Source organism: Falco punctatus (assembly GCF_963210335.1).
Source record: "Falco punctatus genome assembly, chromosome: 8".
Taxonomy (NCBI): domain Eukaryota; kingdom Metazoa; phylum Chordata; class Aves; order Falconiformes; family Falconidae; genus Falco; species Falco punctatus.
The window spans coordinates 58,537,866-58,563,551 of NC_137588.1; the positions used below are offsets into that span (position 1 = coordinate 58,537,866).

The 25,686-nt window shown below is 60.2% G+C and overlaps 3 protein-coding genes across 5 annotated transcripts in view; 1 reads left to right on the top strand and 2 right to left on the bottom strand.

The window, feature by feature from the left end:
- LOC308068569 (proton-coupled amino acid transporter 1-like) overlaps positions 1 to 6,255 on the bottom strand; it is a 24,534-nt gene extending 18,279 nt beyond the window's left edge. The window contains exons 1-3 of the mRNA XM_080399410.1: positions 5,456 to 6,255; positions 1,718 to 1,865; positions 907 to 997 (exon numbers count right to left, since the gene is read on the bottom strand). Of these exons, the coding sequence (XP_080255536.1) occupies positions 907 to 997; positions 1,718 to 1,860 (234 nt within the window). The 5' untranslated portion in view covers positions 1,861 to 1,865; positions 5,456 to 6,255. The remainder of the gene's footprint in view (positions 1 to 906; positions 998 to 1,717; positions 1,866 to 5,455) is intronic.
- Positions 6,256 to 6,342: 87 nt separating this feature from the next.
- Positions 6,343 to 17,131, bottom strand: GM2A (ganglioside GM2 activator). Of its 3 annotated transcripts, XM_080399427.1 has the most exons (5): positions 16,988 to 17,032; positions 16,943 to 16,957; positions 9,104 to 9,256; positions 8,090 to 8,272; positions 6,343 to 7,971 (listed from the first exon to the last, which is right to left on the bottom strand). In XM_080399427.1, exons 1-5 carry the CDS (start codon positions 17,015 to 17,017, stop codon positions 7,816 to 7,818), a joined length of 537 nt encoding a protein of 178 aa, XP_080255553.1. In that variant the 5' UTR covers positions 17,018 to 17,032; the 3' UTR covers positions 6,343 to 7,815. The 3 variants fall into 3 exon arrangements, with proteins under 3 accessions (XP_080255553.1, XP_080255552.1, XP_080255551.1); XM_080399426.1 differs by having other exon boundaries at positions 16,943 to 17,131; XM_080399425.1 differs by lacking the exons at positions 16,943 to 16,957; positions 16,988 to 17,032 and adding an exon at positions 11,236 to 11,536.
- CCDC69 (coiled-coil domain containing 69) lies at positions 15,864 to 25,474 on the top strand. The gene is made up of 9 exons (XM_080399398.1): positions 15,864 to 16,463; positions 21,477 to 21,546; positions 21,984 to 22,147; positions 22,389 to 22,464; positions 22,654 to 22,727; positions 22,961 to 23,062; positions 23,442 to 23,561; positions 23,810 to 23,907; positions 24,101 to 25,474. Exons 1-9 carry the CDS (start codon positions 15,870 to 15,872, stop codon positions 24,267 to 24,269), a joined length of 1,467 nt encoding a protein of 488 aa, XP_080255524.1. The 5' UTR covers positions 15,864 to 15,869; the 3' UTR covers positions 24,270 to 25,474.
- Positions 25,475 to 25,686: the final 212 nt, after the last annotated feature.

Sequence of the window (25,686 nt, forward strand, 5' to 3'; positions counted from 1 at the left end):
GTCTGGATACAGCAAAGCACAGCCAGGATTGTTTTCCAAACTCTCCTGCACATCCCTATTACACAGGTGACAAAAAGGTCGTGGTCTGGGCAAAGGAAGGAAGTTTTCTTTTTTAATTCTTTTAATTTTTCAATCCAAGCTGCATTGCTGGGCAAGGAAACAGAGAGCAGAGCAGCACGGTGCCCCCACCTCTCACACGGACGGCAGCTGCTGGGGCACAATGCAGACACAGGGGAGCTAAGCGCTGGGGAGATGTGACAGTGACCAGGATCTGCTGTTTGACCTCCAGGCACAACCTCAGCCCTCAGGCAGCAAAGCTGCATCACATCCACTGACCTCGACGCCTGGGCCAGCCCACGTGAAACCCCACAGAGGGAACCACACCACCATCTCCAACCACCAGCTTTAACTGCTGACTGATGGGGCTCGTCACAGACGCGCTGTGCTCCTGGGGCCCTCGGGAGGCACGCAGCACACAGCACAGACCCGCTGAGACAAACCCAGGGGGAGGCCAAGCTGAACCTGCCCTGACCAGGGTGAGGGGATGCCCCCCAAGCTCAGCACAGAGCATTTTGGGAGAAAGGGCCTGATGTCGCAGGAGCCAGGGAGGTAACACCCAGCTGGGTGCGGAGGCAGGGAACCAGCACCCTGCCGCACCCCCACAGAGAAAACCACAGCCCCAGCTCATACGCTGAACCCCTGGAGACCAGCTAGCACAATGCAGGAGCGGGAAGAACAGTCTCAGCAGCAAAGCAAGCCACAGAGCCCAGGCTGCAAAAACCCACAAGCTGCTGAGCACCAAGAGGTATCTCAGCAGGGAATCCAGCCCCAACACCAGCCACACAAGCTGCCCCGAGGTCACTCTGCCCCACGACCTCCTGCACAGCAGGGCCAGAGCTGCCTTACCAGGATGCCGGCGTTCTTCACAGCCAAAGGCAGCCCCAGCAGCCCCGTACCAATATTCCCCTTCAGGAGATGGATCAGGGTCTGGTACCACCTGAGGGAGAGAAGATGCAGAGATTACCATCGGCAGATGCCTGCACCCAGACCACACACAGTCTCAGCCCTGTGGGTTGAGCTGCTGTTGGAGGTCATGCAGACATGGAGGTCTGGATCCTGTTCCCAGGACCCAGCTCAGCCCAGTGGGACTGAGGAAGGACCAGAGGCAAAGTCTCAATGAACAGATTTTGAGTGAGCATTTGTAAAACCAGCTTCAAGGCAAAACTCAACACGAGTGCAGGTCGGCACCAAGGGGCTGCACAAGAAGAAAGTCTCTGAGTTGAAGAGATCAGCCTCCCTTGGGCAGAGACAGCATCCTCTGCCCACCTGGGTGAATAAGGCACAAGGAAGCCCCCAGGGCACGGCTGCAACATGCCCAGGTATCCTCTGAAGCTGAACATGCTGTTTGCTTGCCACAGCTCCCCATCGAACCAAGCTCGAGTGGGGGAATATTGGGAAAAGCATCAAACACTGCCTGCCATCGGCAAGCCCAGCTCCACCGGCAAGCAGAGCATGACACTGGGGCAACTGCTCACCTGGTGCCAGCACACCAGGGAGGCAGGACTACAGCTACCTCACCATTCCCACGAGGAATTCCCCATAAAACCATGGCTCCACCATCCTCCAGCAAAGCCAGCAGACAGTAGGGAGCCACCATTACCTCCTCCACCCTCCCCATATCCTGGGCCAGCCTGGGAAGGAGGGAAGAGTCACTCACGTTGTCCCGTTGGTCTCCCCAAAACGCTGGTAGGACTCAGGGTGGGCAAAGCCATTCATGCCGCCGGGCGGGCTCCCCTCCGGCGTGACGTCCGTGGAGCTGTAGTCGTTGTAGTCCTCACTGCGGAGGCGCCGGGTGGACATGGTCCCTGTGGAGGGAGCTGCATTAGGGGTGCCCAGCTCAACACCCCCGTTCTCAGGCTCCTTGCCGTCAGCCATCGTGCAGAAAGACCGACTCTCACTGCCAGAGCAAGGTCTCCTCCAGGGCTTTTATATACAACAACATGCTCCCGCCCAGGCAATCACAGAGCTGGCATGTCCTAAGGTCAATGGTGTACGGCACAGTCCCGCTGGCTCTTCCTGCAGGCTCGCGCCCCCGTTTCGGGCACACCCAGGCAGGACGGGCTCAGGATCCCGCAGGCTGAGCCTGGATGCAACCCGTTTCGTGCCAGGTAAGGAACCTTGCATACCTCTGCTCCAAGGGTGACAAGTGTGGCACCACAGGCACAGGCAGCGGGGCAGGGAGGGACACGCTGGCGGGATTGGGGCTGTCAAGAGGATGGCCAGGAAAAAGCAACCGCTTTTAACCGACACGGTTTGCTGCAAGGGAACTGCTTGCGCTTGCCGGGGAAGGAAAAGTTCCTAACTTCTCCTTTTTTTTAATTGAAGGCTTTTTATTTAAAGTAATTAAAAAAAAATTACTATGCTCCGTCAAGTGGGAGCACAGCCCACGTGCCGACAGCTAACCACTCGCCCCAAAGGTTTTACAGCCACAGAGGTGCCTACGGGACTAAGGGGCTTCCCAGGATGAGGCACCTGCACAACACTGGCTCCAGCAAAGAGCCCAGCAGGGTCCTGCAAGCCAGGAGCATCGCCCTCACAAGGAGCACAAGCCCTCACTAAGGACACAAGCCTCCTGCCTTCGGCTGGAAAGCAGCCAGTCAGCTGGTTTATCTTCCACATGTGCCCTGAAGGGCTCCTGCTGCTTCTGCACAGCCTCCTGCTCCCCTCCCATAAAGGGCCTTTGCCTCCTCCAGCCCCCCAGCCGCACCCAGCACCCTGAGTGCCCGCCGGGAAGGAGCACCAGAGGCAGGGAAATTGTCTGTCAGGCTCCTGCCACAGCCTGGCAACTCAGTCCCTGCCCCAAGGCTGCCCTGGGCATCCTCCCCATCCCATCCCCTGGCGCTGGTGGGCAGCTGAGACCGGGGCTAAGAGGAGGCAGCAGGGAAACATCACTACCACAAACAGGTCCCTGCCACAGGGCTCCGCAGGCACCCGCCGGGTCACGGCAGCACCCGCAGGATGCGGCTCCAGCACAGGCCTAAACATGTGGCTGTGCAGGGAAAGCTCAGCCCAGGCTGCTGGGGTCCTGCGCCATCCCCAGAGCCCCCCGGCGTTCCCCGCTCCAGCACCGCTCTCTGCAAACCTGGCTGCTACTGCCAAAACCAAGCCAAGAGCTGCCGTCACTGGGAGGCTCCAGCCTTGCAACCAGAAGGGAAGCAGGGAGCGAGGGACTTCGTTCAACTCTGGACGCTTGCTCCAGATGCCGGCCACTCAGGAGCAGTTACTCAGGCCGCAATAACGCTGCCCTATTTCCTGCAGCACCGGCAGCAGAAAGCAGGGCTGGTCCGTGCAACACCAGCCTCCAGAGCAGCGGTGAGCCCAGCTCGCAGGCAGGCGCTCCGGAGCCGAAGGCAGCACGTGCATCACTCCTGCCCTGCCTCCTCCCTCGCAGCCCAGCCTCCAAACTGTGCCTGAACCAGCTCTGCCGCTGGCAGGGCGATCTGGGGCGAGGCAGGGACTAGGAAGAGCGGCAGCACTAGTTTACACAAGGAAAGCGTTAGAAGCTATTTGTCATGGGTGATGGGCCCGAGGGGCAGGGAAAGGCTTGGGAGGCTTTGCCAAGCACCTAGGGCCGGCAGCGGGCAAGGACAGCAGGCAGAGGGGGTGCCAGGGCTGGTCAGGCATGGATCCCCCTCCCCCGAGATGGCCTGCACGTTATCTGAAGCACTCAACAGCGATGTTCTCCAGATAAAACACAACATGTTTACATCAGTCTGCCTCATCACTCTCTGTGTTTTTTGGTTTTTTTTTTTTTTTCCCCGCAAGCAGGCCTGGCTGCTTTTTGCTTTGAAGAGCCAGGGAAATGCATTCATCGTGACTTGTCTTCTTTGTGTCTGGATTAAAGGTTGCATAGCAGCAGGGAGCGAGCACTCGGCTCCCCCGCACTCAGTAAGAAAAAGCTGCAAAACTTGTCTCATCCACACCATGAATATTTCAAACTGAAGCAAAACCCCACTACATCATTTCCTTGTCATTACAAAGAGCAAAGACAGGAACAGCCACATTTGGTTTCCACTTTTAAACCGAACTCCTTGGCCACTTTCACGTGCTTTCCCCTCACACACACTCACACGCAATGTCACTGCGGTCACCGTGGTGAGCGAAGTGCCTAAGAAAGCTGGGGGGTGGGGGTGTGACAGCAGTTTGTCCCTTAGAGTGACAACCCCACGCCAGAAGTCAAAAGCAAGATGCAACTTGCTGCTGACCCTGAGAGCTCCCCCCGGCTGAGTGGGGGCTGCATGCAGGACAGGCAACAGGAAACCTTCCAGAAAAGCGAGTTGCACAGCAAAACTCACTGCCGCTTGCCATCACGAGGGCTGCATCCTTTATTTCCAAAGCGCTGCTTGTAACCCATCTCAGCCTGACACAGGGGAGAGCCACCCCCCCCCAGATCCCCTTCCTGCCCAGCAGGGAGCTTCCCCAGGCCACCATGCTGGCGTGACACCTCCCCGACAAGGACAGCCACACCAGCTGTGTCCCCACGGCATCAGCCCTCATCCCGGTGTTCTCTGCTGCTCCCGCAGCCCCACACCCGCCCCCAGACTCACCCTTCACAGCATGGCCTGGTCCCCCCCAGCCCAGCTTCTCCCCGCATGGGGGCTGCTCAGTACTAACACCCCCCCAGTCCCCGCAGCTCCCCCACTGCCCCCCATCCCTGCACCCCCCACGGGAGGGCAGGGGGCTCCCCGCGCCCTCCCCACAGTGCCACACAGCGACCCCCACCCTCCCCAGCACCTCGCACCCTGGCACAGGCTGCGGGAGGCCGTGCCCCCCACACTGCATGGCACCCCCAGACTGACACTCCCAGCACCCATGCAGGGCCCAGGCAGACCCACACACTCACGTGGGCTCTGGGCACCCCAAGGCACCACGGCGGGCTGCCAGCACCCCCAGGGAGCTCTGGGCACCCCTGCAAGCTGCCAGCACCCCCTGCATCCATCCACACGGGCTCTGAGTACCCCCACACACACGTGACCACACAGATGGGCTACCAGCACCCCCAAGCTCCCCTGAGCACCCACGCAGGCTGCCAGCACGCTTCTGCACCCCGAGCATTCGTGCCCGACGCCAGCACCCCCAGGGACCTCTGGGCACACCTGTAAGCTGCCCCCCAAGCTCTGAGCACCCCTCTACACACCCTGCCTCGTATACAAGCTGCTCTGGACCCCTGAGCCCTGTCAGCGAGCCCCAGCTCCCCGGAGCACCCCCGCGGGCTGCCGGCACCCCCGGGACCCCGCGCACCCCCGCAAGCTGCGGCCCCCCGCCGCGCCCCTCAGCACCCCGCGGGCTGCAGGCACCCCCGTGCATCCCTGAGCACCCCCACATGCTGCCAGCGGGCTGACAGCCCCCTCCCGCAGCCTCGCCAGCCGCCCCGGCCCCGGCCCCGGCCCCGCACCTCGCCGCCGCCCCGCGCCGCCCGCCCCGGGCCCGCTGGCTCGGCCGCGCCGTCACGTGACAGCCCGCTCAGCTGACCGCGGCGCCCGCGCCTGCGCACGGAGAGCAGCGAGGGCGCGGGGCGGGGCGGGGCGCAGTGGGCGGGGCGGGGCGCAGTGGGCGGGGAGGGGCGGGGCGCGGTTAGCGGGGCGCGGCGCTGCGGCGCCGCCTGGCGGTGGCGGCGGGGCGGGCTGCGGGGCGGGGGGTCCCGCTGCCACGCGTGGGGCAAATGCGGGCATGGCTGAGCCCTGCACCTCTCCAGGGGTGGGCAATGAGGGGTATCCCCCCGCCCCCAGCGGGGCTGTGCCTTGGGCAAGGCCTGCAGAGCAAGGCAGGCTGGCAAGTGTCAGGGAGATATGACGGTCACTGGGATGAGCAACACTCCCTGACCTCCAGTGTGGGATGATCCCCCCAGGGGCGGGGGGCTATGTCCCTGTGCCCAAAAGCAGAACCTGCAGATCCCTGCTGTGCCTGTTGCACAGGAGCCGGCCTTGGGGCCACTCACAATCTTTCTGGCCGCAGCATCTTCCACCGCTGCCCCCACTCCAGCCCCAATACGACTTTTGCTTCCCCCAGCTCAAAACCATGTCCCTGCTGGTTCAAGGGAAACAAATGCCACCCCCAGGTCACCCTCAGCACCAAGAGGCACCAGCTGTGCCTGTTGCACAGGAGCCAGCCTCGGGGCTGTTCACACTCGGCTCTTCTGGCCACCGCATCCTCCACCGCCAACCCCATCCCATCCCCAACATGACTTTCGCTTCCACCAGCTCAAAACCATATCCTCACTGGTTCAAGGGAAACAAGTGTCACCCCCAGGTCACCGCCAGGTCAAAAAGGCACGAGCTCCACTTCCTGGTAAAAAGATTTATTAAGAACCTACAGTACCTTCCCAAAAGGAGGATGCCACCCTGGCACAGGCACTGCGCGGCAGCAGGGAAGGGGGTGAGAGGGTTAGCACATCTCCAGGCAAAACAAACCTGGGTTGGACCCAGCAGCAGGATGAAACAAAGCAAGTCGAGGGCACAGAAAGGCAGCAGGAACACATCTGTGTGGCAGAGGACCTCCCACCAGGGCAGCCTGGCAGTAGTTAAGGCGTATAAAGTGCTTGGAGGAAGACCAGCCCTATGGAGGGGCTAAATAATGTGAGCAGGCAGGGACAGTGAGGGGGGGAGGGATGCGCATGGCTGGTGGGTCACCTGCACCTCTGCCCTGCGGGGACCTGGCACAGGCAGGTGATGGCAAATGCTCTGCCCAGAGCTTCAGGCAGGCGGGATGCTGCCTGCCCACGCCCCAACCCCCAGCCACAACCAGGAGATGGGCTGCAGGGCCCCCAGACAGGACCCAGCCTACTGGTCTTCATGGTCATCTCCCAGTCCATCCCATGTCCAGGATGCTGCTACAGGTAAAGGTGCCTCTGCCAATGCAACGGAAGGATAGCGCCAGCACAGCGCCCTCCCTCAGCTCAGTCCCAGCAGCAAAATGAGGTGAGTAGGACTTGTTCTCGGCCAGGCTGTGCCCCAGCTGCCTGTGGCAGCCATGCCCCCTGCACCCCGGAGCCAGCACTGGTGGCCAGCCACCTCTCCTGCTGCTGGGAGCAGCACCAGCCGCTTGGTCCCTTGCAAGTGGGAATGTCCGTCTGGGGCTCAGGTGGCTTCAGTCCTCTTATGCTTGTGACGTTTGTTGCAGAAGGGGCACAGGCAGGTGCCCCCACAGGTGCCTTGTGTGACCAAGCTGTTCCCATGTGCAGGACAGGGATGAGCCAGAGGCACACCCAGAGCTGCTGGGGGGAGGACAGGTCTCCTGCAGCCACCCTGGGGACACTTCTGCAAAACAACCCTATGCTCTGCCTAGAGATGGTGGGGGCAAGCAGGGACACCCTCCGCAGCTAATCCTGCATCCCTTCAGCCTGCCCCAGCACTGCCAAACACTCCCTCCTCCCCACGGACTGCTCCAAGAAGTATTGCTTTTCCCTGGAATGTTTTTTGTCTAAAATTGCCCTGATAGGATTAAGTAAAAAAAAAAAAAAAAAAGAAGAAAAAAACGAGTGAAAAATAATTACCCCCAGATCATGCTGAAAGGCTGGGGCCAGGCTCCAAGGCCACCCTGTCCGGGGCAGGGGATACCCTGGGTGACAGCAGGACAGCCAGAGGGGCCCTTCTGCGTGTAGCAGGGGAGGGGGCACCGGGCAGGGGTACAAGGGCTGCCTCCTCCTGGCAGCAGGAGGGGCACACCTCACAGGGACGGATTGGGATGGGATGGGGCACAACTGGATGGGATGGGACAGGGAGGTGTGGGGGGAAAGGAGGGACAGTCCCCTGCCCCTCACTGGGACTGCAGGGAGAAGGCCAGCTTGACGCAGGCAAGCTCCTCCCCGCCATTGCTGACAGCTGCCCGGACACGGTAGTTGCCGTTGGTCATCCAGGAAGGCAGCTCCACATCGGGCAGGATGAAGTCACTGGCCGGCAGGGAATAGGAGCCCTGTGGAGAGGGGACATGTGGCAAGATGTCAGTTGAACGCCCCCAGCCCTGTGCCAAAGGGCACGGTGGTACCCAGCAGCACTGCCAGCACCCCACCAGCCAGAGGGTTCAGGCGTACCGCTTTGAAGGGGCAGTGGCAGGGGATGCCATAGGTGAGCAGGGGCTCCGGGCAGGTTGTGCCAGGCGGGATGAGGTTGTCCAGGATGGTGCAGACATCGTTGTAGGTGCAGCTGCCCAGCTGATCGATGCAGGGCAGCTGGATCCAGAGGTCACCCAGCGCCTTCTCCACCACCAGCACTGCCTGGAAGGAAGGCGTCAGGCACCAGTACAGCCAGCACAAGCATCCACAGTTCCTCCAGCCTGTCCCACCTCCCCTCCCCAGCCATCTCCCTTAGCTCCTGCTCGTGCAGGCCTTTTGCTTCCCTTCCTACTTTCAGTTCCTCTCTGTCTGCAGGTCTCTCTTCCTCCAACCTCAACCCAGCCCCTTGAGCAAACACCTCCCCGCACCCCACACACCTGCTCCTTCCCCTCTCCTTGGTGCCCCGTCCCAGAACCTCCTGACAGCTCCCATCCTGCAGCTCCCATCCCACAGCTCTGCCTCCACACTCCGCCAGCACACACCCCGCAGCCACAGCCATTGCTCAAGATGGCCCGTGCATCTTGGGCAAAGACATGTTCCATCTCATTCCAACATGTCCGCAAAAAGTGGTGCAGGGCAGCCAGGCCAGCCCAGGGCTCCCACAGCGCTGCCATGGCATGTTTCTGGAGGGAGCAGCCGGGTCTGGCCACTGAAAAACAAGTGCTGCAGTGACTGCCGGGAGCACCCAGGGCACCTAGGGTTTCGTTTCCCTCCCTGAGTCGTTACATCCCCAGGACACAACACAGCTCTGGTGGTTTCTCCGACTGTGACAAGATTGGGAGTTCCCCACTGGGCTATCTGCTCCCACCACATGTCTCCCACACCCATCTCCCCCATTACAGAGCCTGGGACACTCAGCCCTGCCACCGCTCTGTGCCTCACTCTCCCAAGGGCTGCTCGCTCCTGTACCCGCTGCTGGGCATTTCACAGCTGCTTGGTGCTGTCGGGAAGCTCTGCCCTCCCTCATCCCATGGAGGCATCTCCAGCACGTACCTTCAGAGGGGAGGCCATGGCCTTGCCGCTTTTGACAGCTGCACTGATGCGCAGGCTCCCCGGGATGCTGATGGGGTCAGGTGCCACAGAGAGACTCTGCAGAACCACGGGGTCCCTCCCATCACCGCAGTTCTCCCAGGCAAAGCCACCAACCTGCAGCACCAAGGAACGGGAGGAGTTAGACCCAAGGCAAGCCTTGCACCAGGTTTGCAGGAGGTTTCCCCAGTGTCGGACTGCTGACCCCCACCAAACTGCTCACGCACAGAGCCGGAAAACGACCTTCAATCCTTCAAACACCAAATAAATATTTCCCTCTGCATTTCTCGCAGTCCCAGCTCTCCGAGCCTGAGGGCATTGCAGAAACTTTCTGTCCAGCTCCCCTGCATATATTTTACATCCAAAGAGTACTCCCAGGCTGCGATTTCCAAACTTGCCCCAGCTCAGCCTCCAAACACTTTGCACATGAACAAGGCAAGAAGGGTCCTTCACTTACACCAGTGCCAACGGCACCAAGCAACGAGGAGCAACGTGTGTGGGAGCCAAGGCGAGAGAGCAAGTGGGGACCAGGGCAGGGCAGCACCGGCTGTGCCAGCACGGGGAGGGGGGCGGGGGAAGATGCTGTGCCCTGGGGGTCTGTGGGGCTGGCACAGCCTCCTGGCTCAGCCAAGATATTTGTTGCGAGCTGTCATCCACTGGCTCGGGCCACCTGGTCCCACGCAGGAGCAGAAATCACACTCGCATTTTAACATGGCTTAACATTTCCATCTCTACTTATGCTCAGGGAGCAGATGAGCCGGGCTTATACCCAGCCTGATACACCCCAGAGGCCTGATTCTGAGCTGGTTCAGTCCAAATGAGCCAGGGAAGCAGCGTTTCCTATGAAATAATGAAAAATCCACAGGCAGGTGATGCCACCTGGATGGGTGGACATTGCTCATGTATCCCGGCTGCGCTGGGAGCCACGTCTCCCATTTCCTCCAAGCCCACCAGCCTCCCCAGCCACCACCAGCAAAGCCACAGGCCAGCAACAGCACTGGAGGCCTTCGCCCCCACTAGCCAAGTTCAAAGGCAGGAGGATGGCAGCACTCACCTACAACAGCCACCCCTGAACCTGCTGCAAGGCAGCATCAAGAACCCAAGCTCCATCCCGGAGCAGCTCCAGCCTAATTGCAGGGAGGCAGGAGGCTGCGCACCCCAAGCAGGTTTAGCCGGGGCAGCCCATGTCCCTGTGCCACCGGCGCGGAGCTCTCCCTGCCTGCTCAGCAGCTGCAGAACCGGTGGAGGCTGTCTTACCTGGTCCCAGGCGGCAGCCCCAGCGGGCAGCACTGCCCACGCAGGAGCAGCCCGTCCCGCTCGCCAGCCAGGAGCAGCCCAGGGCACAGGGCAGGACACGGGGCTCAGGGCAAGCCGGGGCAAGGGGCAGGCTGCACCCCGACATTTAGCAAGAGCTGGGAGCCCTTCGCCTGCGGGTCTGCAGGCAAAGAGGCTCCACAGGAGCTACACATCAGTGTGGGGCTGCATGGTGCTGGGCCTCAGACGCCCTGCTGCCCTACAGAGCCCGCTCCAGCTTTCCCAAGCCGGCTCCCTCTTCCCTGGGGTAGCATCAGCTTTCCTGGAAAATAGACACGTTCCTCTCCACCCCGCGTGAGAGTCACACGTCTTAATCAGCTGTATCTTAACCAGTGCGTGCTGATGAGCCCGGCCCAGGGATGCGTGGGAACGCGGAGGCAGCAGCCTGGGCTGGAAAACGCTCCCGAGCAGGAGGAATGAGCCGGGGAGCTGAGGGGCTGCAGGGAAAGCTCAGCCCACGGACGAGGCCGCCGGGCTGCCTGGGTCAGAGCAGTTTGCCAGAACTGAAATCCCCTCCAGCCCTGGGCTGAACCCGAACCTGCAGCCGTACCTCCCCAAGACGACCCGGTCTGGGGGACACCCCCCCCACCCCCCTCCCCAGCCCAAGAACCGACCTCGCACTTCGACAGAAAGGCTTTTGATCTCTTGCAAAACGCAGCAGAAGAGCGAAAGCTTTCCTACCGCCGGCAGCGCTCGGGCTTCTCCCCCCGCCAGCCCCCCGCCCCAGGCAGCCCCCCGCCCCCCCCCCTGCCCGGAGAGGAGCGGGGTGCGGAGCCTCTCACCTTGCTCAGCCTGCGGGAGCCGCTCCGCTCCACCAGCAGCTGCGGCAGGGAGCCTGCGAGCGCGGCCGCGCAGAGCTGCAGGGCGCACAGCGCCAGCGCCAGCGCCGCTCCCCGCATCCTCGGCAGCGGGGCAGGATCCGTGCGGAGCGCGGCGGCCGGCGGGGACCCGCACCGGGGGGGCAGCGGGAGCGGCGGGGCCGGGGGGGCGGCGGGCACCGCTGTCTCCGGGACGGCGCTGGGGCACCCTGTGCGGTGGGACGGCTCCCTGCCAGCTCTGAGCCCGGCCCTCCTCCCGATTCCCCTCCCTCCCCTTGCGTACGCCCAGAGATGCTCCCTTCCACTCTTCTCCTGTTTTTTTTCCCTTTTCCCCTCCCCTCCCCGGTTTTGTTGTCAAGCGCAGGACTGGAGTCGCAGGGATGCTGGGACGGGAAGCGGCGCTTTCCCAGGCACCCAGGGCCTGCCCTCTGCCAGCACGGGGAAGGAGGGGGCTGGGGTCCCGAGCTGCACCCACCACGCCGGGGCACCCACAGCACCCAGCGTCGGCGGGTGAGACCAGACCACCTACCCCCCCGCCCCAAGGCTTCATGTCTCCCTGCACCCTGCTGGGGCTGGCCGAGGCGCAGAGGGTCAGTGCCCACCCTAGGCCAGCACCCAGGACCCCCGCGCTCCCCCCACACTGGGTGCAGGGCAGCTGGCAGCTGAGGAGCAGATATATTTGGGACCCCAAACCCAATGCCGCGTGTGCACCTTGGCAGCCGGTATCCCCTGGTTGGGCAGTTTCCCACAGCACCCCACTACCCACCACCCATCTATCCAAAATTTCAGATTTCACACACCCCCTCTTCCACCCCTCCTTCCTCCTTCAGGCGTTCATTTTCCAGCCAGAGCTGCCCTAAGCCCCCCTGTCATGCCGGAGTGGCCCCACAGGTACCCCACACCACAGGTGGCACAGAAGCATGCACTTCCCCACATATTTCAGTGAACAGATGTTTTTTCCCTGTGGAAAGCTGGAAGGAGCTGAGCCGGCGGAGCACACAGGACATGAGTGTGGCAGGTCTCAGACCTTTCCTCCCCCACCCTGGCATGGTTAGGACCCACTTGTGGGACCCTTCCCCATAAGCAGTTTGGGGCTGACATTGGCCAGCCTCCCCATATCGCTCCTGGTCCTGGGAAGGGTTGCCCAAACCCCTGCCTCAGCTCTATTTTTAGCCTTTCATCCTTATTTAGCAGCGAGGCTGGCCGGGAGCGTGCAGGCAGGGCGCGGGAGCGGGCAGAGGCCGTGACGGATGCTGCTGCCCACCCCGCGCCAGCAGCGACAACTGCGTTGCTGATCCACTGCGAAGGCTTAAGGGTGAGGAATAAATAGCCCAGTTCCTCCCACCCAGGAGCGGGGTGGAAAGTTATCCCCCGGGATTAGTTTTCACTTAGAGGCCCCGGAGCAGCCAGGGGACAGGGATGGAGACGGGGATGCGTGGGGAGAGGCATGGACATGGCTGGAGCATCATGTCTGGGGCTGGGAGGGGAGCAGAGCCCCTCACCTCGAGCCCCCAGCACCACATGCTTTCCTGCTTCTCACAACCAGCGTGGGTGAAGGTTTCACTCCCCTATTCCCATCCTTCTCCCTCTGTTTTGCTGTGGGGAAACAAGAGAATAAAAGACTGTAAGGACAGGTTAACCCACATCTTTTTGCTTGGAAAAACACAGGGAGGGGCAGGAGTGCCTTGAAATCGCTGCTTTACCTCAAGACAGAAGCATGCATGACCTAGATCCCCACCAAAGGAGCCTGTGACCTTTTTTGGGGCTCCAACGCATGCAAGATCCTCTGCAGTTCAAACAGTCTTCTGAGCCATCTCACCCATGCAAAGCCTGAGTCACGAGGTCTCAGCAGATCTGCCTAAACATCTTCAATTTGCATTGAAGAGGAGCAGCCAGCATAGAGTGGGTAACAGCATTAAGACTTTGTTAGGTTTCATTTACAAAAGCAAATAGACTGCAAATGATGCATGGGGCCCAAGGGTGCAACCACAGGCCACCCTCTCTCCACTGCCTGGGCCACCATTTCTGCCAGGACCCACCGATCATCACTGTAGGCCACCAGCTCATCACCCAAAAACCTTCCAGCAAAATCTTCTCCCCCTTTTTTTTTTTCCCCAGATTGGGTTTCTGAAAATAAACAAACAAACGAAAAAATGAATGACCCCATCTGCGCTCGCGGGACCAGCTTGCACACAGACCATGCAGGGCTGGGTTCCAGATGGAAATCCCACACGCTGGCAACGACACCACTTTGTACCCACCCCATCCTACCCAGTCCTTACCAGCTGGAACTGGAGGGAGAGCCGAGACACTTTAACAGTTTGCATAAATACTTCTCTTATCCATAAGCTTTGGCAAACACTTTAAATGACCATTGGCACAAATTAACTCAACGTTTGGCCAGCTGTTATCCCATTTACAGCAATTCAGCTGAGCATGAGATAAACTTTTCTAGGCAAAACCCTTGAGATGCCTCCAGCCACTGTTGTCCCTGGGGAAAGATTGCGATAACAGCAAAAAAGACATGGTGGCAAACCTCAAAACAAGCCGAAGCTGCCCCAGGTGCGTCAGCCACACACCACTTCCACTTTCCTGTCTTCGCACAGGCAGAAACCCCCTCACTGCTACAGTTCCTGTCACCTCCAGCCCTCTGCGAGCAGCCTCCAGCAGCCCCATCCCCATCTGCTCCCCAGATCCCCAGGCTCCTCTGGGTAGGGAGAGGGGGCTGAGTTGTTGCAGCCATGAATCCCACTCCTACAATGCCATGGAAAGCCCCTGCTTTGCTTGAAAGCAGCTGCAGCTGGACAGAAATGTTTCTGGCTGTTTAAGTGTATTGGGGCAGAGGAAGATGAAGCAGGGCTCAGATGGGAGGTCTCTCCAGCAGGGACACATGCCATGCAGCCGGCACAGGAAAGATCAGAGAAACTGAGAAATTGCTAAAATCAAGCTAAAATAGGAGACCTTTGGGGCAGCACAGGCAGGGCCTCCAGCAGGCAGCCTCACAGATGTGCCTGCGGGTGTAACGTGATCTGGTGCGGCCCCTTCACCGAAAGTTGGCGATTTATAGAAGTGCAGGGTTGTAGCTGCCATGGCAAGCAGGGCACGCCACAGCCCGCAGCAGCAGCAGCGTGCATGGGGTGCTGGGCTGCGGAGCAAGGTGCTGGAGCCAGCCTCTCTGCTCATCCCCATCCCCAAGCCCCAGCTCTGCCTTGATGGCTCAACCTGACATGACCAAACCCTGTGTTTTTTCTTCACCATTAGCAAAAGAAACCCTACCTGGAGCCCCGCTTTGTGGCACAGAGGCATTCCCATGCACCCCAGCCATGCCCCACAATTAAAACCAGAAATTACCACGAGCACATGTGCAGACTGCTGGACCGTCATGCACCAGCAACACATGATGGCAGCTGGACAGGCTCCTCCTCAGCTGCCCACACAGTTGCTTCTGTTTGCAGCCACAGCACCAGAGATGCAAATTGAGCTTGGAAAATAAGCATGCGCCTCTGTGCTTGCCCCTGTACGCCTTCAGTCTCAAAAGTCTGGACCAGGATTTTTAATTAACCCAGAATAGGTGGAGACCAGCACCTTGCCTTTTATCTCACAAATAAGCTACTCAGCCCAAATAAGTACTCTCAGGCAGGGAAGGAGACTTGCCCCATGCATGAAGTGCTGGGAGAGATAACAACAGAGACGCTCTCAGTGGTTTCAGAGTGGTAGGAGCTGATGCCAGGAAGCTGCTGTGACTCACGAAACTTCACCCAATTTAAGCAGCACCCACCCAGAAAGACGCAGGCAACTGGTCCCACCAGTCCTGGGGAGACTGGGGGCAGCTGTGGGCCTGCCCCTCGCCTTCCCCACCCTCCTATCCAAGCGGTGTTTCACAATTTCCCCTGTCCCGGGGTTACCAGGGCAAAAAAAACCACCTCCAAGTGGCACATGATGGGGTGACCACACACCTCTGCTCCCTTGCTGGCCAGGGAGGCAGTGCCAGAGCAGCGGTGAAGCACCAGCAGCGCTGGCAGCCCCTGAGCTGCGTGCTGCTTGGACTTCTCCCAGGGGATGTTTGGAAAATGTCAGAATAGAAACTTGTTGACAAAAATTGGCAATGTTTCCATACAGGCACAGCCTCATGACCAGGTTGGAACACTCCTATTTCAGCAGTGCGGGGTGGCAACAGTTGATTTTTTCAGGTCAGAATGTGTGTTCATTTAGCAATGTCTATTATTTCACAGCATTTTAAAAAAGTCGTCAAAACCAAACATTTGGAGGAACCTGCCTTTCCTCCCATTAATTTTTAGGCAGCACGCTTTCAAATCTATGTGTTTCCCTACCTCATCGCACCCATTTCCAAAGCTCAGGATTTCCTCCTGGAAAAGGGCACCCTGGTTGCAGGCCCAGCATCTGTGGTGTTAGGGATGCTCAGGAGGGGGGTTGCCAGGATGCATTCCCCCAGGCAGTATGGACCACACTGAAAGACAGCCAGCACAACTACCCCGAGAGCAGAGACCCCTGCCAAAAGAAAACACCCCAAAGTCACCGTTTTTACACAACTATCCCAGCACAAGCTCCAACTTCATGGGGTGATGGCAAAAGCCAGGATGGATCCTGCTTTTGTCCTTCACATCCCTTCTACCCAGGGAGGCGGAGTAGGTTCACCAGTGGAAGCCTCCCCGAGGCAGCCCTGCTCCAGCTGGACCCTGCTGCAGGGGTCCCACTCCCCTTTGCCCCCCACCCAGGATGGAGCATCCTCAGTGCTGGAGACCCCAGGGAAGGAGCATTCCCAGTGCGGGGGGTCCCACTCCTCTGCTTGGGACGAAGCACCCCGGGCCCAGGCGGGGACCCCCCAGGGTGGAGGGGCCCCAGGGCCAGCAGCACCCCCGCCGAGTGCCCAGGGCCAGCCCCGGGGGCGGGCAGGCTGCGGCCGGGGGCCCTGCCAGCGGCTCGGGGGTGCAGAGCACCCTCTCCCGGCGCTGCCTGCCAGCAGCTGCGGGGACCTTTTTTTTTTGTTTAATTTATTTATTTATTTATTTATTTATTTCTGCCTGCCAGCTGGGGCGGCTCGTCCGTCCCGTCCCGTCCCGCCCGGTCCCGCCGGGCAGCGGAGGCCACTCGCCGGGGGATGCGGCGCTCCCGGCCGGGGCTCCATGGGCTGCACCGGCAGCGCCCTGCGCTGCTGCCCCGCCGGCGGCGAGGTACCGGCTGGGGGGGCTGGCTGGGCTGGGCTGGGGCTGGCCTTCGCCTGGGGTCGGGGCTGCCGTGGGGTCGGGGCTGCCGTGGGGTCGGGGCTGCCGTGGGGTCGCGTGTGCACGTTATCGGGCTTTGCAGGGAGTTGGGGTTCGCGTGGGGCTGGGGTCTGCGTGGAGCCCTGCTCAGCCGGCGTGGGTCCCCCCGCGCCCCGGGGAGCGGCGGGGCTGGGCGGTGTGGCTGCCCCCGGCTGTGTGTGACCCCGTCGGCGCTGGCACCGGGCACAGCAGGAGCTGGCAGCCACCTGCCCGGCTGCACCCTCCTGCACCCCTCTGAGCTCCCCCCCCAGCACGGGAAAGCCCATGCGAAGGGGGGTGCAGCAGCATCTAGGGGTGACAAAGCCTGTTGGAAGTGCTGGTCCCATATAGGACAGGGACAGGTTCCCCCAGATAGGCTTCTGCCATCCTCCCACAGCATCCTCCCTTACCCCAAAAGTTGTGTCCTCCCTTGTGCCGAAGGCAACGTGGGGAACTCTCTGAGTCCCCAGCAGATCTCGGTGCATTGCTCTGCAGTGAAGAATTCTTTTGCAAGTTCAGGTCTAGAAATTATTTGCTGCTAATTTTTTTTTTTATGTGCTCATGCTGCCTTAGCTCCCCACCATTGGCCTCAGGAGTTGTTTGTGGAGTTGGACGTGCTGTGCGTACTGGGGTGGGTGGGTAGCGGTTGATGGAGGTTGCCGGCATGCCCCCCTACATGGGCAGCCCTTTGCGGAGGCAGCTGTGAGAGCTCAGCCGCCCGGGACCATGCGGCCAGAGCACAATCTGCTGCTGGGATGTGGGGGGGAGCAGGCGTGGAGTTTGCACAGCGCCCGAGCCAGCAAGTGCCTTCATTTACAGCACTTGCAGGCTCGGCTGCTTCTCCAGATCATGGGGAAAAAAACGCCGCTCTTCTCTGTGTCATAAGATCAGACACTTCATGGCTGGTTTGTGATACTGAGAGCAAGAATGGGCATGGGACAGGGAGAAACAGCAGCCCTGAGGCCCCAGGTGTTGAGAGCCACATGTTTACCGAAATGCGGAAATTTAAGTCAGAGTCACTTGCCCGCAAACGCCTCCCTTCCTGCACTTGCCTGCTCTCAAGCTCTCCTGCTCAGCCTTGCGGCGCTGCTCACAGCGATCTGCACCCCATAAAACAGCCCTGCTGCTGTGACTAAGTTGCAAATTAATCCCGAAAGCAGCAATGAAAATCCCCTTTATGGCAAAAAGGGCAGGCATCGAACCACTCCTGCCCACGTTCTGGTGTCTGGGTACCAAAAGGCGGGGTAGGAGACCTTCACCCTCCCACTGCTGATGGGTGGACGTGAAGAGTTGGTCCCTTGGGGATGCTTTGGGATGGAGGAGCCCTCAAACCCCAGGGGTGAGCCTGGGCAGACCCTAGGTGCACGTCATGGGGCTGGGGGCTGTCATGGGGCTGGGAGCTGTGGAGGCTTTTGGGGCCAGTCCCAGGCTGGAGGTGACCTTGGGGAGCTCGTGCCCAGCTGGGTCCGGTGGGTGGGCGGCATACCAAGTGCCGCTGCATGCCTCGGGGGAGGCAGCTTGGCAGCCTTGTCCTTCCCAGCAGCAGGCAGCAGGGTGATAAGGAGCCAGGGGCGCAGGTGCCACAGCCAGAGCTGCAGGCGCTGTCCCCCAGGGTCCCTTCCCGTCTGGCTCCATCCACCCATGGTTGGTCACCGCTGACCCTTCACTTGTGCTCCTGGCGTGAGAAAGGCCAAGACGCCTTCCCAAAAGATCAGGGCTGAGGCTTGGCTGCCTTCCAGGACTGGGGTGAATTTATTTTGGAGATATAGGAACTATATGTAGCAGCAGGAGCCAGGGAAAGGTCAGGATGCAAAACTCGGGGCTGTCAATGGCATGAAGGGTTTGCATGTGGTCTGCAGCACAGATCTGACTGTACGAGAGTTGATAGTCATCTTGTAACACAACCGTCGCCGGAGGAAAAACAGCAGCACAGTCAAAGACAGGTCCCACGAACCTGTGCCAGCACTGCTCTGGCAGCACTGAGCGTGTGCTACAGATCCCAGGGAGGTTTTAGGGTCACGGGCTAAATCCTGGCTCCCTTCTCCACAGCCACAAAGCAAAACTTTGTCCCCAGGAGCAGAGTCGGGATTTAAATGCTCGTTTCCTGCCTCTTTGTGATTTCATTTGCTGGTGGTAAGGTTGCATGGTTTAATTGCTTAACATACTTGTAAAACAGGAAAAGAGGAAGAAAAATACAGTACAAAACTCCAGCTCACACTAAAAGCTGAAGCTGAGTCTGCAGCTGACTCAGCTGCCTGCACCGTGCCGACTGCCTCTGCGTTGGGGCTCCCCACTGCAGGTGTCTTTCGAGATACCTCAGGTTCTGCTGGAAATCCCAACTGATCCATCCATAAACAGTTTTGCTCCAGACCATTAGAAATATTCAGTTCTAAGAACGTGAATACTTTTTTTTTAATAGCTAGAAGATACTTTTTGGCATGAGCCTCCTCAAAGCCAAAGCCAGAGGTTTCCATGCTGAGACCTAACAGGATCAGCTGCGTTGCTGATGCCTGCACCTGTGGGACCTTTCAGGCTGCTTCTTCCCCAGACCAAAGCTATTCCAGCTGGTGCAATTCCCAGTCTCCTCCTTTCACACAAAGCGGATACCAGGACTGTCTTCCAGCTCTCCAAAATGCACGGGGCGATACCAGAGGTGCGGGTGCCACACGCTACTCTGGGAATGGCAGCACAAGGTACCTCTATGTTTCAGTTAATTTTCAGCCACGTTTTGCTTTTCATCCTGGCTTTGGCAGTGGAGTTCTCATCCCAAAGGACAATTGAGTGTTTAGGAGTAAAATTAGCTCCAGACACTATTTTAATTGCTCCTAGAGGTAGGAAGGGTGGCTGGCTTCTAGCCTCGGGGCAGGTATTTAGATCTGTCTGATGATGCTGGCATGCCTCTTGCTCCCTTTAGCCATCTCTGAGTTAAGCGCAGTCATCTCAAATCTTCCTCCTTGAGCAGCCCGCTGTCCCACTGGGTTTGGGGCATGGAGGAAAGGTGAAAGTGCCCTGGATCCACACTGGGGATATTGCTCATGCTATGGGAGTGACCAGGAGTGATGACCCCTGGGCTCTCTGTCCTTGGGCATCACCTTTGTCAGCAAGCGGGACGCATGCAGCGGAGACGGTTTGGTTTGGGCAGGTGAGGTTTGGGGGTCACTGCTGGAGGAGGTACCAGCATCCCACTCCCAGCAAGGCTCAGGTAATCCAAAACCCTTGGGAGATATGTGACCCCACTGGGCCAGGACAGTCCACCTGCACAGCCTTTGCTTTGTCACAGTAAAACCTGGAGGGGGAAGCTTTTGAGGTAACCTGTGATGCCCCCAGGCTTGCAGAGCCCAGACTGTCTCATCCACGCCTCCCCCCACTGGACTCCAAAACCCATCACGGGACACGAGTACATTAAATAGCAGGGGGATGCACATCACTGTGAGATGGGGGCAGGGGCAGGCTGGAGACCTTGGGGACCCTTTGCAAGCAGCGATGCTGAGGCTCAGGGGCATCGGGGGCACCCCACATTTGCAGGGTGAGCCATGTTCAGCAACAAGAACAAACCCTGCGAATCCTGACTGTCTGGTGCCTCCTCGCCCGCTGCCTGGGCCACGTTCCGCACCGCAGCCGCTCACACCATAGAAGGGAAGATAAAGCTGTGGCTTCCCAGAGGCTCAGAGTTTTCCTGCACTCTCTGGCAACTGCACCTCCCTCCAGCTTCGGGGGGGGGGGGGGGGGGGGGGCTGCAGGGGGGGCGGAGGCCGGGAGGGCTGTTTGCTTTGCCTTGCTTTTTTCCCGAGCCAGGCTCCCTAATCTGGGCTGTGTTTGGCCACGCTGCTGTGACAGTGGGGCCAAGCCAGGGTGCAGCTGGCACAGCGGGGTCCCCAGCTCCCTGCAGGGCTGCTTTCATTAGGGACCAGTAGTTTAAGGGACGGCTTTGCCCGGGGCTGGAGAGCAGCAATGTGTCTGCAGGTGGATTCCTTTGCCCAAGGCACATCCACACCCCTGGCCAGAAGCACCACCCAGTGATGGGCAGCAGGGATGAGATTTGCCCCGGATCGGGGAGGCTGAGCTGCTAGAGCAGGCGAGCTTTGCTTCTATCTTTCAGCAACAGATAAAAATATATTAAACTCTTTTCTTTTTTCCTCCTCCCCTCCAAGTGGCTAAATTAAACCCCTGCAGGGTTGGAAGGCATCCCGTGGAGCTGTGTTGATGAAGGCAGCTCCCGGCCCTGGGTTTTATCAGCCCCGCGGCAGCAGTGGGACCATGCGGGAGCTTGCGGGGCCACACAGCACATTCCTGTGCTCCTGAGGTCATTGCTTGTGCCGCCGCCAGCCCTCGCCTGCTGCCAGCCCTGCACAGGGTCAGCATCGCCTCTGATTTATGGTTATTTTTAATTTCTCACTCCTGCTGCGTCACAGGCTATGTCAAAGCCCAGCTGTGTAAAGCACTGGCAGAGGGGTATGTTTGGGGTGCTGCAATGTGCCAGGGGCCAGGCTGACCCTGAGCATCCCGGGTAACGGGGACAGGGCAGGAGGGTGACAAGGACGTGCCAGAGCCGGAGCCCTGCCAAGTGCTGCTGCCTGCCCTCCCCCACCAAATGTTTTGCTGCCAGAGCCTATTTTGTACCAGCACCATTTCGGGGGCGAGGGGTTGCGAGCATCCCCAGGTTTTGCAGCCAGTGGCTGGCAATGCCGCATGGCAAGGCGTCCAGGGCACAGGGAGACTGCACAAGCTCAGGACTGCCTGTCAGGTGGTGCGTGCGCACCCGTGGGTGCTCAGGGCTGGGCAGAGGGCAGGGGGTTGAGGAGGGACCACTGCTGCTGGAGTACCCATGCTTTAGCAGGGCTGAAGCACGCTCAGCCCAGGGTGCCTGGCTGCAGGGTGTCCTCTGCCTGCAGCCACCTGCCCTGCTTTGTCCCTCCCTGCTCCAGCCCCCTCTCTCTCTGCCAGGGACAGCTAAAAGCCCAGCAGCAAAGGGAACCATCTGCCCAGGAGCTCACAGCCTTGAAGACAGAGAACGGTGAGAAGAAAATGTGTGGTTCCCCCCACCCCCCAGCCCACCCTGGCGGTGCTTTTGCAGTGTGATATGAAGAAAGCAGTGGGACAGACCCCAGGGTGGCCAGCCTGTGCTAGGGCCACCGAGGATGGGCATGACGGCAGCAGCCTCTGCACTGAGCTGATGCAGGCCGGCAGACATGATGTCATCTCAGAGACAGTGGCATCCCATCCTCTCAGGCAGTCAGGTCGTCCCCGTGGCAGGAGGCCTAATGAGCTGTGTCCTCTCTGAGCCTGCCAGCACCATCCCAATTAGTGCTAATTTGCACCAGTGAGATGGGGGGGAGGTATCTGTCCAGTGGGAAGAGGACAGGGGCTGAACCCCAGCCACCACGCTGGCAGGCTGGCTGCCCAGGACACCCAAGCAGCCCAGTTAGCAGGATGCGGCCATTTGTGTTGCAGCCAATGCCACCCGGTTGCCTGAGGATGGGAAGGAGAAGGCAGTGCTGCGAGAGGAGCGGCCGGAGACCACGAAACTCCTCCAAGGCCAGGAGGAGGAGAAGGAGCGGCTGCAGGATGCTAGCCGGGCAAGCACGGCCAGAATCGCCCGGGACATTAACATCCAGGTCAGGCAAAAAGGCAGGTGCTGCTGGGGGCAATGGCGAGGCAGGGAGTGTGTGGCCAGCCAGGACTTCCCAGGCAGTGACCATGGACCTGGTACGTGCTGGGCTGGGCTCCTCTTCCATTTTCGGGTGAAGGAAGGGACTAGGAAGGGGTTAGGAAGCCCAGAGCAGTGCGGGTCTGGCAGAGGGACCGTACCTTACACAGGGTAAGGCACATAGGGTTTGTCATCTCCCTGCTTCCCAGGTGGAAAAGGGAAAAGACCTGGAGCTGGAGAAGCAGTTTGATGCCCTGAAGAAAGAGCACTTGGAGACCCTGCAAGGTGTGAAGTGGGACAGCAGGGCTCCCTGCTGCCCCCCTGCCCACTCCCCCTGCACTGCTGGTGCCCCTCCAGTTTTGTGTGGGGTTGTGGGATGCTGCCCCCCTGCTCCACAGCACTGCGGGGCTCAGGTGGGACTCACTGCCCTGGTGTCCCCGTGCCGGTGACGCTTGGCTTGTGTCCCCCCTGCAGAGCTCCAGAGAGCCCATGAGCAAGAGAAGCTGCTGCTGGCAGAGTCCCACCACAGGTCCCAGGCGGCCTTACAGGTACCTGTGGAGAAATCCCTGGGGAGGATGTGCTTGTGGAGGGCTTGAGGACCATCTTCTGGTTCTGCCATGATGCCCCAAGCTCCTTGGTGGCCACCTTGGTCCCTGGTGTTCCTGGGGACCACGCAGGCTCCTCCAGCCCTGGGGTCATCAGGATGCATAGCCCAGCAGTGCTGCTGCTCAGGAAGAAATCCGAGACACCTCCCATCCTGCTTTTTCCCTGGCTGCCCTAGGAGACAATCCAGGCACTGAACTCCCAGCTGAAGTCCTTCCAGGAAAGGATGAAGCGTGTGGAGGAGTCGCTCTTGAGCACAGACTACAAGAAGCACATTCAGGTGCAGGGAGGGGTGTCAGGGAGGGGACCTGCCTCCAGGGTGCTGGCCCAAAGCCAGGGGGGCTTCTCTGAGACCCTGAGAACAGGGGGGAGGAACTGGAACCGGGGGGGTGGGGGGGGTGGGGGGGGGGGTGGTGTAGGGCACAGGGCAGCTGAAGTGGGGAGTAAAGCCCTGTCACTGGGAGGTGCACAGATGTTGAGGTCCCTTGAACAGAAGTGATGGGTGAAATGTGGTACCTGGTGGCTACAAGCCCACCCTGGGCCATGCAGGGCCCCAGCTGGGAGCACTGGCCCACTGGGGTCACATGGAGGGGGTGAACCTTGGCTGATGCCCTGAGTGCCCACCACGCTGCCGCTGCCTCACCCCCTGTGCCCCGCAGGAGCACGGGAGCCCCAGCCCCTTCTGGGAGCAGGAGCTGGAGAGCCTGCACTTTGTCATCGAGATGAAGAACGAGCACATCCATGGCCTCGACAGGAAGCTGCTGAACCTGGAGACAGTGGTGGGTTGAAAGGGGGAGGGTTACAGACGGGCTTTTCTCTTTCTGTCTCTTCTCCCCACCTGAATCCTGTCCAGAAACTGCAGCTGAAGCCAAGGTGGATGGAGCCAGGTTCCCCTCTTGGACCGGGGAGGGGACACGGGTGCAATGCCACCACGCTCCCACCAAGCCAGAGTTCCCCCGCAGATGGGGTGGCGGGGGGTTTGGAGGAGCTTTCCAGCTGCCTCCTCACCCTCATCCACCCCTTCCAGGCGGAGAGGAACCTTCTGCTGGAGGAGAAGGTGAAGACACTCCAGCAGGAGAATGAGGACCTGCAAGTTCGCACCCAGAACCACTTGGTCATGGCGAAGTAAGTGCTGGTCCCACACGCCTTGTGGCTCCCCGGTGCACAGGTGGCATCTCCGACGGGGGGAGAGGTGACAGCAGTGCTGGGGGGACACACACCTCACAGCATGTGGTGCCACCAGGCACTTTGCGGGGAGCAGAGGGGCCCATGGGCGCTTTGCCTGGTGGCTCTGGCAGCCCATGCCGTTTGCCCGCAGGCAGCTGTCGGAGGAGCTGCTGGCCGCCCGTGGGGCGCTGGAGAAGGAGGCGCAGCTGCGGGAGCAGGCTCGCCGCGAGAAGGAGGAGCTGCTGTACCGCATGCTCAACGGGGGGGACGGCTCCCCCTTCCCCATGGCTGCCGGCGAGGTGCCCCTCATCGCCACGTAGCAGGCTGCTGGCCGGTACCAGGCGCTGCCGGGGTTTTGCTCCGGGTGTGTGAGTCCAGGGTTGCTCTGGCAAGTGCCCCTGGGCTGGCCGAGCCATTGGGGCGACGGAGTATTTCATGGGACACTTGTGCCTGCCTTTCCCTGGCCCATGCAGGGCCGCACAGGGACACCGACCACTCTCCCATGCCATCCCTGTATCCGTTCCTCTGGTGGGAGGCTGTGGGGGGGGGGTTCTGGAGGTAAAAGGGGTCAGCCGGGACACACAATCATGCATGGGGCTGGATCCGACCCAGCGCTCGGCTCTGCGCATCACCAGCATCAGTGCTGCCTGGGAGCACGAGGCGAGGAAGGTGAGGTGGTCACTGGGACTGGATGGGGACGAGCACAGGGAGGATGAGGAGGGCAGTGGGGACACAGTGGCGTTAAGGTACCTCGCTACCTGGGAAGCATTCCTGGGAAGCAGGTAGGCAAGCCCAGGGCTGAGCCACAGAGGCTTTCATAGGGCAGCAACAAAAGGCAGGAGGGACAGGTGCAGCTGGGTGTATCTGCCACCTCCAGTGCTGCCCTTGCTGTAGATTATGTCCCATTTGGGGGCTTGGCCTCCTGCTCAGGCTGATCTGAGCCCATGCCACCCACTCCTGCCATTTCCAGTGAAAGAAGGGCTTCCCCCGGCCAGGATCTGCCTTGCACCCACGCCCCTCCTCTCCCCATCACCTCCTCCATCTTCAGCAAACAGCTCCCAGGGATTGCTCCTGCAGCCCAGGCACGTACCGGCTCACTGCCACACAGATGCCAAGCCCTCCTTGTTCCCACAGCCCATCAGCAGCACCACCAGCCCCGTCTTCTCCCTCAAAGCTGCACAGAGGCTGCATGCCCAGAGGTGGTGCACATTCAGGGAGCAGAGCATCCTCCCAAGGGGGAGCAGGCTTCAGCAGTGGCTGCCAGCAGGTCACATCCCTCCCTGCTCTGAGCCAGCTCATCCTCGTCGAGGAAGATGCTGCCAGTACAGCTCTAGATGCACACAAGCACTTTCCATTGGGTGCATGAGTATCTTGGGACGGTCACTGCTCTGGGGGCTGTCCCTGGCCTGTGCCCTCCCCAGGGCTGTTCAGCCAGGCCAGGGGGTGCGTGTATGTATGTGCACCAGGCCAACAGTGCTACTGCTGTAACAATTGCAAATCTGTAAGAAAGTAGCAGCCTCAAGAATCCTGTGTCAGTGGTTTTGCGAACCAGTGCAGGGGCATCTCCCATCGGGGCTGCGTGCTCCGCACCTAGGGCAGGGGTGGGAGCAGGCACCGTGAAGCCACAACAAGGGAGCCCCAGAGGCAGCTCCCACTGCCGGTCCCCCTTTTCCTGCTCCTTCCCTCATTTCATTCATTTCAATGGGCTCCCAGCACAGGACAGACCCTGACGCTCCC

Coding starts and splice junctions, on each gene's coding strand:
- GM2A (XM_080399425.1), bottom strand. CDS start 11,352: ATGCGGGGAGCGGCGCTGGCGCTGGCGCTGTGCGCCCTGCAGCTCTGC. Junction 9,257..11,235: donor GCTCCCGCAGGCTGAGCAAG/GTGAGAGGCTCC, acceptor TTGGTGCTGCAG/GTTGGTGGCTTTGCCTGGGA. Junction 7,972..8,089: donor GCCACTGCCCCTTCAAAGCG/GTACGCCTGAAC, acceptor CCCTCTCCACAG/GGCTCCTATTCCCTGCCGGC.
- CCDC69 (XM_080399398.1), top strand. CDS start 15,870: ATGGATCCTGCTTTTGTCCTTCACATCCCTTCTACCCAGGGAGGCGGA. Junction 22,148..22,388: donor CCCGGGACATTAACATCCAG/GTCAGGCAAAAA, acceptor CCTGCTTCCCAG/GTGGAAAAGGGAAAAGACCT. Junction 23,562..23,809: donor TGCTGAACCTGGAGACAGTG/GTGGGTTGAAAG, acceptor CACCCCTTCCAG/GCGGAGAGGAACCTTCTGCT.